The sequence below is a fragment of the Hyperoodon ampullatus genome, assembly GCF_949752795.1.
Source record: "Hyperoodon ampullatus genome assembly, chromosome: 1".
In the NCBI taxonomy this organism is placed as follows: Eukaryota; Metazoa; Chordata; class Mammalia; order Artiodactyla; family Ziphiidae; genus Hyperoodon; species Hyperoodon ampullatus.
The window spans coordinates 53,614,757-53,630,475 of NC_136914.1; the positions used below are offsets into that span (position 1 = coordinate 53,614,757).

Sequence of the window (15,719 nt, forward strand, 5' to 3'; positions counted from 1 at the left end):
TAAGAATAACTGAATTTTAGAGGTAAAAATCTCCTTGAATCCATATGATCTAGTTGTATTGTTTTATAGATGAGGGAAGTGAGAAGCAGTATCACCTGCCAAGGTGATATTTTGAGTTGCAGAGCCTGTACTAGGATCCCTGAAAGTGCTTTCAGTCCTTGAAGAAATGAATCCTTCTATTTGTTTTTCTTTGTACTCCATCTGCATTCAGGTGGAAGCTCTCTGGCCAGGTTGACTCTGGTTGGCATTTGCTCCTGGCTGCATCCCCAAGGGCAGTGTGCTGTGGGCCCCCCAACACTGCATTAACCCTTGGGTCACTTGGATATATCCTGGAGCTACCAATGACTCTTGATTTCACTTTGGTCTTTTATCTCAGGTGTAAGAGGTAAGATTGGCACTATCTGTCCTTAGGGGTCCCTATAAGCCTTAAGATTATGTAAGTATAAGTTCTGCAAATGTGTTTTCATCCACTATGACCCACTGTCAGCATGGCAGTCAGAGGGATCCTTTGAAAACAACAGTCTGGTTTGTTTACGTCTTTGTTCAATCTGTGCCTTGACTTCTGTTTTCAGCCAGAGACAATACAATGGCCTAAAATGCCCTCAGGCCCTGGGCCCCCAGTGCCTCTCTGACCTTCCATCCTACCTCATTTTCTCTTGTTCACTCTCCTACTGCTAATTAGGCTGCTGGCTGTCTCTGGGACACTCAAGGCCGATTCTTGCCTCAGAGCCTCATCTCCACCTGTTCTCTCTATCTGGAATGCTTTTTCCCCCGTCATTGGCTCACTTCCTCACCCGCTTCACGTTGTTGCTCGAGTTCACCTTCTTTTTGAGACCTAGCCTGACTACTCTTCTGCGTATGCAACCTGTCCCATCTCCAGTGTGTACCCTATTCCCAGACTTTTGATTTACTGAAAACAATTGCTAGGCTGCTTTAAGTGTTCGATTCATTTTATATACCTTTATGATAATTCAATAAATTCATGTACAAATAATTTTTAAAAACCTTGTCTATGTGTCCTGAGTTTTATTTGATAAATACCAATACTATATCTAATAGACATTTTAATGTTACTTACCACATTCCCTGCACCACTGTTTCTAACTGCGCTCCCAATCTACATTAACCTGCACAGTACTCCTCAGTCCGCTTTGAATGATAGCTGTGCTCCAGGAAAGTTTTATTTGTCTTGAGTCTTTACAAATTTTATGGTAATTTAAATTCACTAGAGACACCTTATTTAGAAGAACCTTTTGGCAAACTTGTTCGGTGAAGCGCAAAATCCATGTTTTACAAAGAATTTAACTTCCTAATTTACCTTGTTTAAACATCACATTTTTGTAGACAACTTCTTTAAAGGACAAATGTATATTTGCAATGAAATAAGAAGGAGGTTGGTTATTCATGTTTTGTTCCATCCCCTCCCCCCAAGATCACCCTGTTCAGGTCCTTCATAGAACTAATCATGGTTATAATTTATAATTTTTTTTTGTGGTATGCGGGCCTCTCACTGTTGTGGCCTCTCCCATTGTGGAGTACAGGCTCCGGACGCACAAACTCAGCGGCCATGGCTCACGGGCCTAGCCACTCCACGGCATGTGGGATCTTCCCGGACCGGGGCACGAACCCGTGTCCCCTGCATTGGCAGGCGGTCTCTCAACCACTGCGCCACCAGGGAAGCCCTACAACTTATAATTTAACATTAAAAATATTTTTTAGTATCTATAGCCTTTGTAAACACCATGAAGGAGCATGCTTTTTTTTCTTACCATTGTATCTTCAGCAACTAGCACAATATATGGTATACAGAGAGTTTTCAATAAATATTTGCTGATTGTATGGATGAGTAGGGAAGCGTTAAGTGAGTTTGAGGCCTAACTGAGAATGGTTTCTTTTTGTTCTGCTAATTCATAGTAAATATTTAAAAAAATTTTCTTATTGTCCACACTGAAGCATCTCAAAGGGAAATTCACTTAGAGACCCAAACCACCCATATTATGTCTATAAAATATTGAAGGACAGATGGAATACATGTTTGAATACTAGTGCTCTTTTTTTGTTCAAAAAACTGTTATATATGAACATGTTTTGTGATGAAATGTTCTAAGTAAAAAATATTGACTGCTTTCTAATATTCCCTTAATATTGCATGATTTGGTAGACCTTTTAGAGTTTATACAATCTAGATATTTAGTGTTTCCAATTAGAAAAATCAGACTGTTTTAGTTTACATCTTTGGTCATGAGAAAGTAATTAGTTGGCAAGAAAATCTTAACTTCTTTTTGGAAGTAGAATCATTATCCATTTTGAGCAGACATAATCTAAAGCATTCCTTTTTCTCCTAATTTCTACCCTATTTCTCTACCAAAAATAATGAAAATTAATTTATTATTCAAAATAAATCAAATAATCAATAATTTATTATTCAAAAATAAATCAAAATAATAATAAAAATTAATTTATTATAAAATTAATCCACTCAATCCACGATAGATTGGATGTATTTTAACAATGTAAGTACATTGAAATATGCAGTAATACTTCATTAGTTTATCATCTTTCAACTTTGAAAATAAAAACAGGAAACTAGAGGAATGGGTCATGGGCCAGTTTTAGCAGAGGGCAAGGAGAGAGAGAGGTGCAGCTAAGGCTGGTTGGTTCATAAAATATACAGTTTGCACTTACTGGTAATGACAGAGTTGATCCTAGAAGACAAAACAGTAGAATCATAGTCTTCGTGTTCAAATTACTACCTGAAACAACAAAATAGTGTTATTCTTTCACTCTATTTTTTCTTTTTGAGACAAGGTGGTACTTGAAAAAAAAGAATGCTCTATTTGAAACATGGTCATTTCTGTTACCTTTCTCTTCACTAGGCAAAATGTACAGGTGAGACAATATGCAAAGTCCAGTTGATTTCTCTAGTTTCTATGATGAAAAATTTTACTCTTTGATGAGCTGTGAGTTTGTAGGAGGAATTTAAACTTGACTCCAGGAGGCTGGCAACTGAGGGACCAATGAGGACTTAGCTGTCTGTGAAATCATTTGGTTTCTTTCATTTCCCAACACTTAATTAGGTGAATTATTAGCTGCAGACATCATATTACCCAAAGTCTACCATTTGAATAGAGGGTATTTCAGGAAGATATACCTTGTGTAATTTTTTAAAAGTGCAGACAATGAAAAATTACAATCCTTATTCACCTCCATCTCCTTCCCAAATGACTTCCCAGATGTCCCTATTTTATCATGTATACATGATAAATCAAACATCAAAATAGAACTGTGTATGTTAAAAAATAAGACCTATTATGTTTATTGCTCTGCAATTTACTTTTTTACTTAACAAATAATGTATGACCATATATGTCAGTACAGATTTATTTCATGTATTTAATGACTACCTTATATTACCTTTCCTTTTGATGGAAATTTAATCCATTCCCATTTTAGTTTGTAATTATAAAAGTGGTACAATGAACATCCTTATAAAAATTTTTCACACACGTGGGAGTATTTCTGTAGGTATTATTCCTAGAAGTACTGTAGTAAAGGATATGTATGTTTTAAATTTCAATAAGTATGGCCAAATTTCCTCCCAGAAAAGTTGAATGGTGTACTTTATTTTAAATGGGGAAAAATCTACTTTAAGCAAAATGCAGGGATCTACTGAGGTTTCTTTCACAGAAAGAACAATGAGGTGCTCACCATAGGTTTTCAGGGCCCCAGGCTTCCCATGGAGTTTTTGAGATATGCCTCATCTTTAACAATTTATATATGGAGGGAGGTGGGGTCTGTTCAACAAATTTTGAGTCCAATCAAAGATAAATCTGTGTCATGCCAGGATTTCACATGGAAGGCCATCTTAGTTCCTATTTTTTGTTGGCCATGCTGTGCTGAACAGGGATCGAACCTGTGCCCCCTGCAGTGGAAGGGTGGAGTCTTAACCATTGCACCACCAGGGAAGTCCCATGGAAGGCCATCTTAGATTTGGCTAGTTTTAGGGGACAGAATGTCTGTCTGAGATGATGAGTTGTTCCCAAAACCTTTTCTATAACTATTCATTACACAATCAACTTTTGTTACTGTCTGGTAAGAATGGGGGAAACACAAAGGTTAACCTGTATATGCTTGGTAAATGTAATCCTAGGAGTATTCACAGGTACGAAGGGGAGTGTGGTTAATTTTGTTGGGGACAGACAGCAGAGAAACCCAGTAGAGGAGGTGACCTTTGAACTAGGTTTTGAAGAATAAAAAGAATCCATTCATTAAGAATGCAAGGAGAGGGGCTTCCCTGGTGGTACAGTGGTTGAGAGTTTGCTTGCCGATGCAGGGGACACGGGTTTGTGCCCCGGTCTGGGGAGATCCCACATGCCGCGGAGTGGCTGGGCCTGTGAGCCATGGCCGCTGAGCCTGCGCGTCTGGAGCCTGTGTTCCACAACGGGAGAGGCCACAACAGTGAGAGGCCCGCGTACCGCAAAAAAAAAAAAAAAAAAAAAAAAAATGCAAGGAGAGCAGAACAAGTGTTTACATATGAAGGAGAGATGTTATTGTTGCTTATCACTGGAACAAAATGAGGTGAGGCTAGCAGTGAAAGATAGGGTTGGAGAGATACCTAATTTTAATCACCTGTAGTAGTTTTGATTGTTTGCTTCTATTATTTATTTTGTCTCTTGATCAGACATTATCTCACACAACTCCTTCATTATTTCCTGATTGTATGTTTCTCTTGAACTAGATGGAGAGTTCCTGGGGCCTTGTCTTATATTTCTTTAGTGTCTTCTATGTTAATAACTTTGTAGAGCAGCAGATGGTCACTGCATGTTGATGGATAAATGGTAGAGGTATATACTCTAGGGAGTTGGAGCAAGGTAGAGTTCAGAGAAGAGATGGGACTTTAAGTGGATTTGAAGGATATATATGACTGATGGGACAGAGAATAGCATGGTAAAGAGGGTGAAATTAAGAGGAACAATGAAACATAAGAGCTGCAGTATGTGGAAGGGAAGCAACTTTATGTTCTCACAGGCTTTCATAGACATATTCATTCATTCATTGTTTTTTTTTTTTTTTTTTGCGGTACGTGGGCCTCTCAGCGGTACCAGGGCATGAACCCATGTCCCCTGCATCGGCAGGCGGACTCTCAACCACTGTGCCACCAGGGAAGCCCTTCATTCATTCTTTTACTCAGTCAATTCATTCTTCCAACCCATCATTTAGCATATATTCACTCTATGTTCTGCTAGCATTGTTTCAGTTCCTGGGAATAAAACAGTTAATGGAAGGGGCAAAAATCCTTGCCCTTAAAGAGCTTACATTTCGTGGGGGAACCTTAAATAGTCAAGCCTCATTGAGTAGGGGGGAGCCCACCACAGTGGGGAATCCCCTCTCCCCTGGGCATTATTTTCAGTGAATGTGTAGGGGGAGAGACTTCCTTAAATATATATATTTTTCTTTTTTGGAAGAGGCAGAGTTGAATTTTATGCCACTGTTTTTGCTTGGCTTGGGTGAGGAGATGAGTTCTATTCCCAATCTAGAGTATGGTGCTAATGAATAGCTCATTTGAATTGAATCACTGTGTGACTGTCTGGACATCAGGTGATTCAGGGAACTGACAGTGCATCAAATGCCTGTTGCAGACATGTCTCCAGCCCCAAGCTAGAATGGGACATGCCCTAGCTTGGAAAATGAGCAGTCAGTAGACTTTGGCCAAAATAAACAAGGGAAATTAAGAAAGGTGAGTAATTTCTTAGACAAGGACTTTTAAGTTTGAAAGCTGATAACTTGCGGTAATATAATTATGGAGGTATATGTCAAGAAATATGTACTATAAAAGGGGAAAATTCCTCAATCATTCCAAAATGGAGAGACATCAGCAAAAACAGTGAGGTAATTTATTTTTCTTAAATGACTTATGATATCAGGATTCATTAAAGTGTTTTGTGAACTACAGGTGACATCTAGCCCTGTAGGTCTAGACATTTCTTGATGTTTCTTATTGGTTTTAGCTTTAAGTTTCTTTGGTTTATGGAATCTTTTGAGAATCTGATTGAATCTATACACCATCTCCTCAGAAAAAATGCACATATGCCCATGAACACAATGTGTATCAGACAACACATGTGTTTCATGGATGTCCTGAGAGCCTAACTGTGAAGACCCAGGTTAAGAGTCTCTGGTTTAGAAGAATCCTGGTGAAACCTCTTTTGTGTGATCCCTGAACTTTCTGGGATCTCTCAAGCCAAGTAATGTACCCTCTTCCCAACTCCATTACTCCCAATGGATATGGGAAGATAGGAATTACCCAGACCCAAGGCACTCTTTGTGAATCCCAGTCTAAGAGGACCCGTTTGGCAATGAAAAGATAAAGTAGACTGGAAACCTCTTTTTCTCCTTCTACCACTTGATCATTCAATCACAGTATTAAAAGGATTTGAGACACATGATTGCTATTTATTATTGTGATATTGTGATAATGTAATTGAATAATTAAGTAAATTAATAGTTGGAAACTGCAGTCAGCATTCCCTAGTGCATAATAATTCCAACAACACCTATTAAACATAAACCTAAATTGTGCTAGCGCAGGCATTGTACTAGATGCTAGGGTACAAAAGTGAATAAGACAGAATACCTGCTTACATTCTTATGGGAATACAGCCAGTATCAATCACTGTATAATGTGCAGGTGAAATGGAAGTATGTACTGGATGTCAGAAAACAGCCTTAGTGGATTTTCATCTTGTTTCTCTAAGTTTGTTCATGATATTCCCTCTGCCTGAGTCTCCCATTTCATCTCTGGCTGTCAATGTTCTACTCATCCTTAAAGATCCTTCTTTATGCCACAATTGTCATTGTCTTTCTTCCCCTAATTTGGAGTCAGGCTTTCTTTTCCTTCCCTGAAACTCTATTTTAACTAATGAATTTCTTATTTATTTTATTCTACTTTGGCTGATGCTATTGTTATTTGTGTTCTTATTTTGAGATATTAGATTTAAAGGAAGATCTTGTGTCTTGTTCATTTTGTATTCTTTGTACAGCCCAGCAAAGTATCTTGCATGTGGTAGGGCAATAAATATGAGTTGAATTGAGTTATCACTTGTTTGACTTTGTAAATTTACAAAACTCTTTAAAATTGTTGACCAGTTCATACTACCCAGAGGAAATTAGGGTATATGCTTGAAAACCTTCTGTAGAGCCACTTTTCTATGGAGTGGTTTGATGAATGTCAGAAGGACAGCCACTGAATTAAGTATATCTAAAATTCTACTAAATAGAAAAAACTATATAGGTTTATTACTAATCTCTTGAAGTTTTTTTCAGATTGGGTATCGGGAAAATATGTCCAGACTTCTTGGGAGAGTGGGTTGGCCATTGGTCATAGGTGATAAAGTTCAGGATGTAATGTCATTAGAAATACTGGAAACATTATATCAAATTTCCACATTCATCAGGGTTGAGCTCAACACGTTGTGGTAACATTGTACTCTGTTTATGTGGGAAAATTTCAACTCACCGTTAAAAGTACACTCTTATGCCCATCTCTGGGGTCCGCGCTTGTAGCCGCGGCTCGCGCTCGTCTCTGGAGCTCCTTTAAGCAGCGCTCTTAATCCCCTCTCCTCGTGCACCAGGAAACAAAGACATAAGAAAAAGTCTCTTGCCTCTTCGGCAGGTCCAGACTTTATCCCGGCCAGCCGTGGTGCACCTACCCCCTGCAGGCTGTGTTCACACCGCCAACCCTAGCCCTCTCCCTGCAATCCGACCTCCGAAGCCCGACCCTCAGCTCCCAGGCCCGCCCGCCCCAGCGGGTGAGCAGACAAGCCTCTCGGGCTGGTGAGTGCTGGTCGGCACCGATCCTCTGTGCGGGAATCTCTCCGCTTTGCCCTCCGCACCCCTGTTGCTGCGCTCTCCTCCGCGGCTCCGAAGCTTCCCCCCTCCGCCACCCCCAGTCTCCACCCGCGAAGGGGCTTCTAGTGTGTGGAAACATTTCCTCCTTCACGGCTCCCTCCCACTGGTGCAGGTCCCGCCCCTATCCTTTTGTCTCTGTTTATTCTTTTTTCTTTTGCCCTATCCAGGTACGTGGGGACTTTCTTGCCTTTTGGGGGGTCTGAGGTCTTCTGCCAGCGTTCAGTAGGTGTTCTGTAGGAGTTGTTCCACGTGTAGATGTATTTCTGGTGTATCTGTGGGGAGGAAGGTGATCTCCGCGTCTTACTCTTCCGCCATCTTCCTCTCGTCTCCGGTGGTTGATTATTAAAATGTTTTGGGGGGACTTTGTCAGTTTAAAAAAAATTTTAATTTGTTGAGATTTCTTATATTTTTCAAAATAAATATTTAATCTTGTGCATGATTTAGAATTTATAATTTTGTATTATTTTCCTTAAGAGGACCACCCAAATAGTATAAGATTGCAGTCCCACGAAAAAACTGGATGTGTCCTTAGTAACAGTATTGGAATCTGAGGTCATTCACCATGTATCTATCATTAGGGGTAGACTACATTGTATGTAACCAAGCACTAAAGATTATAAGTGTGACTACTACTGTCATTATCTTTAACAATGAAAAAAACAAATAAAGATAAACTGGTCTTATTTATCTCATGGCTATTTCTGGGAGCTTTGAGAGATTCAGAGAGGGAGAGATTGTTTAAGTATGAGTAAATGTGAGACATTCGACTTTATTAATTATTTTGTCCAGGATCAATAATATAGAGAGTGGGCATTTCATAGTTTTAATATCCATAAGTTTATGGTCTACCAAAAGTTTAGATAAAACATGTGACTGCCTGGGTTCAAATCCTGGCTCTGATACTTTTAGGCTGTATAATAGGGGATAATAATAGTTTTAAGGATTAAATGAGTTAATATTTATAAAGTTCTTACTGTTTGGCAGTACCATGCACATGTTAAATAAGACAAATTGTGCCGGTGGTGGCTTATGTAGATTTTCTCTGTCTCATATGTTCATCCTAGTTCAGTTCAGTGACACGAAGTGGTCTCTGTTAAGTGAGGCTCTCAGATTTCCAAGGCTAAATGATGCAGACAGAGCTTTTTTCTCCCATTTTGTCATTTTTAATTATTAATTTTTATAGGTCAACTGAGACTGTAAGGAAAAAAAAACTCTCCTTGTTCCACCCTTTCACATTCCAGTCCTGCTCTCCAGAGGCAAGGGCTTCCAACTGCTTTGGTTGTTTCTTCTAGTATCTTAAAACTGTAAGATTAACATCTACTTTAAAAATTGTTGGCCTTTTTAAGGAGGTATAACATACTTTCAGTAAAGTATGCACATCTTAACCTTTACACATGTTACGTCTTGAATGTTTACACATTTTACCTATGCATACACTTGTGTGACCAGAGCCCAGATCAACATAGAAAAGATTGCTAGCTCCCCAGCAGTGGGGTTCCCTTTGCTCCCTTGTAGCTTTAACCTTCCCAGCATAACTCATCTGTCAACTTAGATTAGGGTTTTTCTTTCTTCTTCTTTTTTTAAAATGTTTATTTATTTATTTATTTCTTATTAGTCATCCATTTTATACACATCAGTGTATACATGTCAATCCCAGTCTCACAATTCATCACACCACCCCCCCCCCCCCCACCGCTTTCCCCGCTTGGTGTCCATACGTTTGTTCTCTACGTCTGTATCTCAATTTCTGCCCTGCAAACGGGTTCAACTGTACCATTTTTCTAGGTTACACATACATGTGTTAATATACTATATTTGTTTTTGTCTTTCTGACTTACTTCACTCTGTATAACAGACTCTAGATGCATCCACGTCTCTACAAATGACCCAATTTTGTTCCTTTTTATGGCTGAGTAATATGCCATTGTATATATGTACCACATCTTCTTTATCCATTGGTCTGTCGATGGGCATTTAGGTTGCTTCCATGTCCTGGCTATTGTAAATAGTGCTGCAGTGAACATTAGGGTGCATGTGTCTCTTTTTTTTTTAACATCTTTATTGGAGTATAATTGCTTTACAATGGTGTGTTAGTTTCTGCTTTATAACAAAGTGAATCAGTTATACATATACATATGTTCCCATACCTCTTCCCTCCTGCGTCTCCCTCCCTCCCACCCTCCTTATCCCACCCTTCCAGGCGGTCACAAAGCACTGAGCTGATCTCCCTGTGCTATGCGGCTGCTTCCCACTAGCCATCTACCTTATGTTTTGTAGTGTATATATGTCCATGCCTCTCTCTCGCTTGTCACAGCTTAGCATTCCCCCTCCCCATATCCTCAAGTCCATTCTCTAGTAGGTCTGTGTCTTTATTCCTGTCTTACCCCTAGGTTCTTCATGACATTTTTTTTCTTAAATTCAATATATATGTGTTAGCATACGGTATTTGTCTTTCTCTTTCTGACCTACTTCACTCTGTATGACAGACTCTAGGTCTATCCACCTCATTACAAATAGCTCAATTGTGTTTTTTATGGCTGAGTAATATTCCATTGTATATATGTGCCACATCTTCTTTATCCATTCATCTGATGATGGACACTTAGGTTGTTTCCACCTCCAGCCTATTGTAAAAAGTGCTTAAATGAACATTGGGATGAATGTGTCTTTTTGAATTATGGTTTTCTCTGGGTATATGCCCAGTAGTGGGATTGCTGGTTCATATGGTAATTCTATTTTTAGTTCTTTAAGGAACCTCCATACTGTTCTCCATAGTGGCTTTATCAATTTACATTCCCACCAACAGTGTAAGAGGGTTCCCTTTTCTCCACACCCTCTCCAGCATTTGTTGTTTGTAGATTTTCTGATGATGCCCATTCTAACTGGTGTGAGGTGATACCTCACTGTAGTTTTGATTTGCATTTCTCTAATAATTAGTGATGTTGAACAGCTTTTCATGTGCTTCTTGGCCATCTGTATGTCTTCTTTGGAGAAATGTCTATTTAGGTCTTCTGCCCATTTCTGGATTGGGTTGTTTGTTTTTTTAATATTGAGCTGCATGAGCTGTTTATATATTTTGGAGATTAATCCATTGTCCCATGATTGATTTGCAAATATTTTCTCCCATTCTGAGGGTTGTCTTTTCATCTTGTTTATGGTTTCCTTTGCTGTGCAAAAGCTTTTAAGTTTCATTAGTTCCCATTTGTTTATTTTTGTTTTTATTTCCATTGCTCTAGGAGGTGGATCAAAAAAGATCTTGCTGTGATTTATGTCAAAGAGTGTTCTTCCTGTGTTTCCCCTAAGAGTTTTATAGTGCCTGGTCTTACATTTGGGTCTCTAATCCATTTTGAGTTTATTTTTGTGTATGGTGTTAGGGAGTGTTCTAATTTCATTCTTTTACATGTAGCCGTCCAATTTTCCCAGCACCACTTGTTGAAGAGACTGTCTTTTCTCCATTGTATATCCTTGCCTCCTTTGTCATAGATTAGTTGACCATAGGTGCATGGGTTTATCTCTGGGCTTTCTATCCTGTTCCATTGATCTATATTTCTGTTTCTGTGCCAGTACCATATTGTCTTGACTACTGTAGCTTTGTAGTATAGTCTGAAGTCAGGGAGCCTGATTCCTCCAGCTTCATTTTTTCCCCTCAAGACTGCTTTGGCTATTTGGGGTCTTTTGTGTCTCCATACAAATTTTAAGACTTTTTGTTCTAGTCCTGTAAAAAATACCATTGGTAATTTGATAAGGATTGCAATGAATCTGTAGATTGCTTTGGGTAATATAGTCATTTTCACAATATTGATTCTTCCAATCCAAGAACATGGTATATCTCTCCATCTGTTGGTATCATCTTTAATTTCCTTCATCAGTGTCTTGTAGTTTTGTGAATACAGGTCTTTTGTCTCCCTAGGAGGTTTATTCCTAGGTATTTTATTCTTCTTGTTGCAGTGGAGTGTTTCCTTAATTTCTCTTTCAGATTTTTCATCATTAGTGTATAGGAATGAAAAAGATTGCTGTGCATTAATTTTGTATCCTGCAACTTTACCAAATTCAATGATTAGCTCTAATAGTTTTCTGGTGGCCTCTTTAGGATTCTCTATGTGTAGTATTATGTCATCTGCAAACAGTGACAGTTTTACTTCTTGTTTTCCAATTTGTATTCCCTTTATTTCTTTTTCTTCTCTGATTGCCATGGCTAGGACTTTGAAATCTATGTTGAATAATAGTGGTGAGAGTGGCCATCCTTGTCTTGTTTCTGATCTTAGAGGAAATGCTTGCAGTTTTTCACCATTGAGAATGATGTTTCCTGTGGGTTTGTCATATGTGGCCTTTATTATTTTGAAGTAGGTTCCCTCTATGCCCACTTTCTGGAGAGTTTTTATCATAAATTGGTGTTGAATTTTGTGGAAAGCTTTTTCGGCATATATTGAGATGATCATATGGTTTTTATTCTTCAATTTGTTAATATGGTTTATCACATTGATTGATTTGCATATATTGAAGAATTCTTGCATTCCTGGGATAAACCCCACTTGATAATGGTGTATGATCCTTTTAATGTGTTGTTGGATTCTGTTTGCTAGTATTTTCCTGAGGATTTTTGCATCTATATTCATCAGAGATATTGGTCTCTAATTTTCTTTTTCTGTGGTATCTTTGTCTGGTTTTGGTATCAGGGTGATGGTGGCCTTGTAGAATGAGTTTGGGAGTTTTTCTTCCTCTGCAAGTTTTTGGAAGAGTTTGAGAAGGATGGGTGTTAACTCTTCTCTAAATGTTTGATACAATTCACCTGTAAATCCATCTGGTCCTGGACTTTTGTTTGTTGGAAGATTTTTAATCACAGTTTCAATTTCGTTACTTGTGATTGGACTGTTAATATTTTCTATTTCTTCCTGGTTCAATCTTGGAAGGTTATATCTTTCTAAGAATTTTTCCATTTCTTCCAGGTTGTCCATTTTATTGGCATAGAGTTGCTTGTAGTAGTCTCTTAGGATGCTTTGTATTTCTGCAGTGTCTGTTGTAACTTCTCCTTTTTCATTTTTATTTTTATTGATTTGAGTCCTCTCCCTCTTTTTCTTGATGAGTCTGGCTAATGGCTTATTAATTTTGTTTATCTTCTCAAAGAACCAGCTTTTAATTTTATTGATCTTTGCAATTGTTTTCTTTGTTTCTATTTCAGTTGTTTCTGCTCTGATCTTTATGATTTCTTTCCTTCTGCTAACTTTGGGTTTTGTTTGTTCTTCTTTCTCTAGTTCCTTTAGGTGTAACATTAGATTGTTTATTTGATATTTTTCTTGTTTCTTGAGGTAGACTTGTATAGCTGTAAACTTCCCTCTTAGAACTGCTTTTGCTACATCCCATAGGTTTTGGATTGTGGTGTTTTCATTGTCATTTGTCTCTAAGTATTTTTTGATTTCCTCTTTGATTTCTTCAGTGATCTCTTGGTTATCTCCATGTGTTTGTGTCTTTTACATTTTTTTCCCCTGTAATTGATTTCTAATCTCATAGCATTGTGGTCAGAAAAGATGCTTGATATGATTTCAATTTTATTAAATTTACTGAGGCTTGATTTGTGACCCAAGATGTGATCTAACCTGGAGGATGTTCTGTGTGCACTTGAGAATAAAGTGTAATCTGCTGTTTTTGGATGGAATATCCTATAAATATCAATTAAGTCTATCTGCTCTATTGTGTCATGTAAAGCTTTTGTTTCCTTATTAATTTTCTGTTTGGATGATCTGTCCATTGGTGTAAAGTCCCCCACTATTATTGTGTTACTGTCGATTTCCTCTTTTAGAGCTGTTAGCAGTTGCCTTATGTATTGAGGTGCTCCTATGTTGGGTGCATATATATTTATAATTGTTATATCTTCTTCTTGGATTGATCCCTTAATCATTATGTAGTGTCCTTCCTTGTCTCTTGTAACATTTTTTATTTTAAAGTCTATTTTATCTGATATGAGTATTGCTACTCCAGCTTTCTTTTGATTTCCATTTGCATGGAATATCTTTTTCCATCCCCTCACTTTCAGTCTGTATGTATCCCTAGGTCTGAAGTGGGTGTCTTGTAGACAGCATATATATGGGTCTTGTTTTTGTATCCATTCAGTGAGCCTGTGTCTTTTGTTTGGAGCATTTAATCCATTCACTTTTAAGGTAATTATCGATATGCATGTTCCTATTACCATTGTCTTAATTGTTTTTGTAGGTCCTTTTCTCCTCTTGTGTTTCCCACGTAGAGAAGTTCCTTTAGCATTTGTTGTAGAGCTGGTTTGTTGGTGCTGAATTCTCTTAGCTTTTGATGTCTGTAAAGTTTTGATTTCTCCATCGTGTCTGAATGAGATCCTTGCTGGGTAGAATAATCTTGGTTGTAGGTTCTTCCATTTCATCACTAAGTGTATCATGTCACTCCCTTCTGGCTTGCAGAGTTTCTGCTGAGAAATCAGCTGTTAACCTTATGGGAGTTCCCTTGTATGTTATTTGTCATTTTTCCCTTGCCGCTTTCAATAATTGTTCTTTGTCTTTAATTTTTGCGAATTTGATTACTATGTGTCTCGGTGTGTTTCTCCTTGGGTTCATCCTGTATGGGACTCTCTGTGTTTCCTGGACTTGGCTGGCTATTTCCTTTCCCATGTTAGGGAAGTTTTTGATTATAATCTCTTCAAATATTTTCTCTGGTCCTTTCTGTCTCTCTTCTCCTTCTGGGACCCCTATAATGCAAATGTTGTTGCATTTAATGTTGTCCCAGAGGTCTCTTAAGCTGTCTTCATTTCTTTTCATTCTTTTTTTCTGTTCTGCAGCAGTGAATTCCACCATTCTGTCTTCCAGGTGACTTATCTGTTCTTCTGCCTCAGTTATTCTGCTATTGATTCCTTCTAGTGTATTTTTCATTTCAGTTATTGTATTGTTCATCCCTGTTTGTTTGTTCTTTAATTCTTCTAGGTCTTTGTTAAACATTTCTTGCATCTTTTCGATCTTTGCCTCCATTCTTTTTCCGAGGTCCTGGATCATCTTCACTATCGTTATTCTGAATTCTTTTTGTGGAAGATTGCCTATCTCCATTTCATTTAGTTGGTTTTCTGGGGTTTTATCTTGTTCCTTCATCTGGTACATAGCCCTCTGCCTTTTCATCTTGTCTATGTTCCTGTGAATGTGGTTTTTGTTCCACAGGCTGCAGGATTGTAGTTCTTCTTGCTTCTTATCAGATCAGGGTTTTTCAACTCCAGCACTACTGATGTTTGTGGGAACTATCTTGTGCACTGTACATGTTTAGCATCATCCCTGTCATCTAACCATTTGTTGAAGCAGAATAATACACCCCCAATTGTCCACATCCTAATGCCTGAAACCTGTGAACATCTGTGTTATGTGGTGAGGGGGAATTAAGATGGAAGATGAAATTAAGCTTGCTAATCCTCTGACCTTATTATAAGCAGATTAGCTTGAATTATTCAGATGGACCCAATGTAATCACAAGTATTAAGTGTGGCAGAGCGAGGCAGAGACAGAGAAGGAGATGTGAAGTGGAAACAGAGGTTGGACTGATGCACTTTGAAGATGGAGGAAGAGACCACAAACCTTAGAACTGAGGCTGCCCTTTGAAGCTGGAAAAGGCAAGGAATGGATGCTCCCCTAGAACTTCCAAGAAGAACACAGCCCTCTGACACCTTGATTTTAGCCCAGGGAGCCCTATTTTGGATTTTTGAACAGAGTTTTCTGGGTGGCCTGTAATGTTTTGTACTTTGGAACTTGATATTAAAAATTGCTTAAGTAATTTGTTATTACCTGTTCTGGGCCATCGGTAGCTTAGGG

At 38.3% G+C, this 15,719-nt stretch overlaps 1 protein-coding gene across 1 annotated transcript in view; it reads right to left on the bottom strand.

The window, feature by feature from the left end:
- The window catches only part of AMTN (amelotin), a gene marked incomplete at both ends in the record, with an annotated part of 31,727 nt that extends 25,661 nt beyond the window's left edge, over nucleotides 1-6,066 (bottom strand). The window contains 2 exon segments of the mRNA XM_079710680.1: nucleotides 2,686-2,753; nucleotides 5,952-6,066. Of these exon segments, the coding sequence (XP_079566806.1) occupies nucleotides 2,686-2,753; nucleotides 5,952-6,066 (183 nt within the window).
- Nucleotides 6,067-15,719: the final 9,653 nt, after the last annotated feature.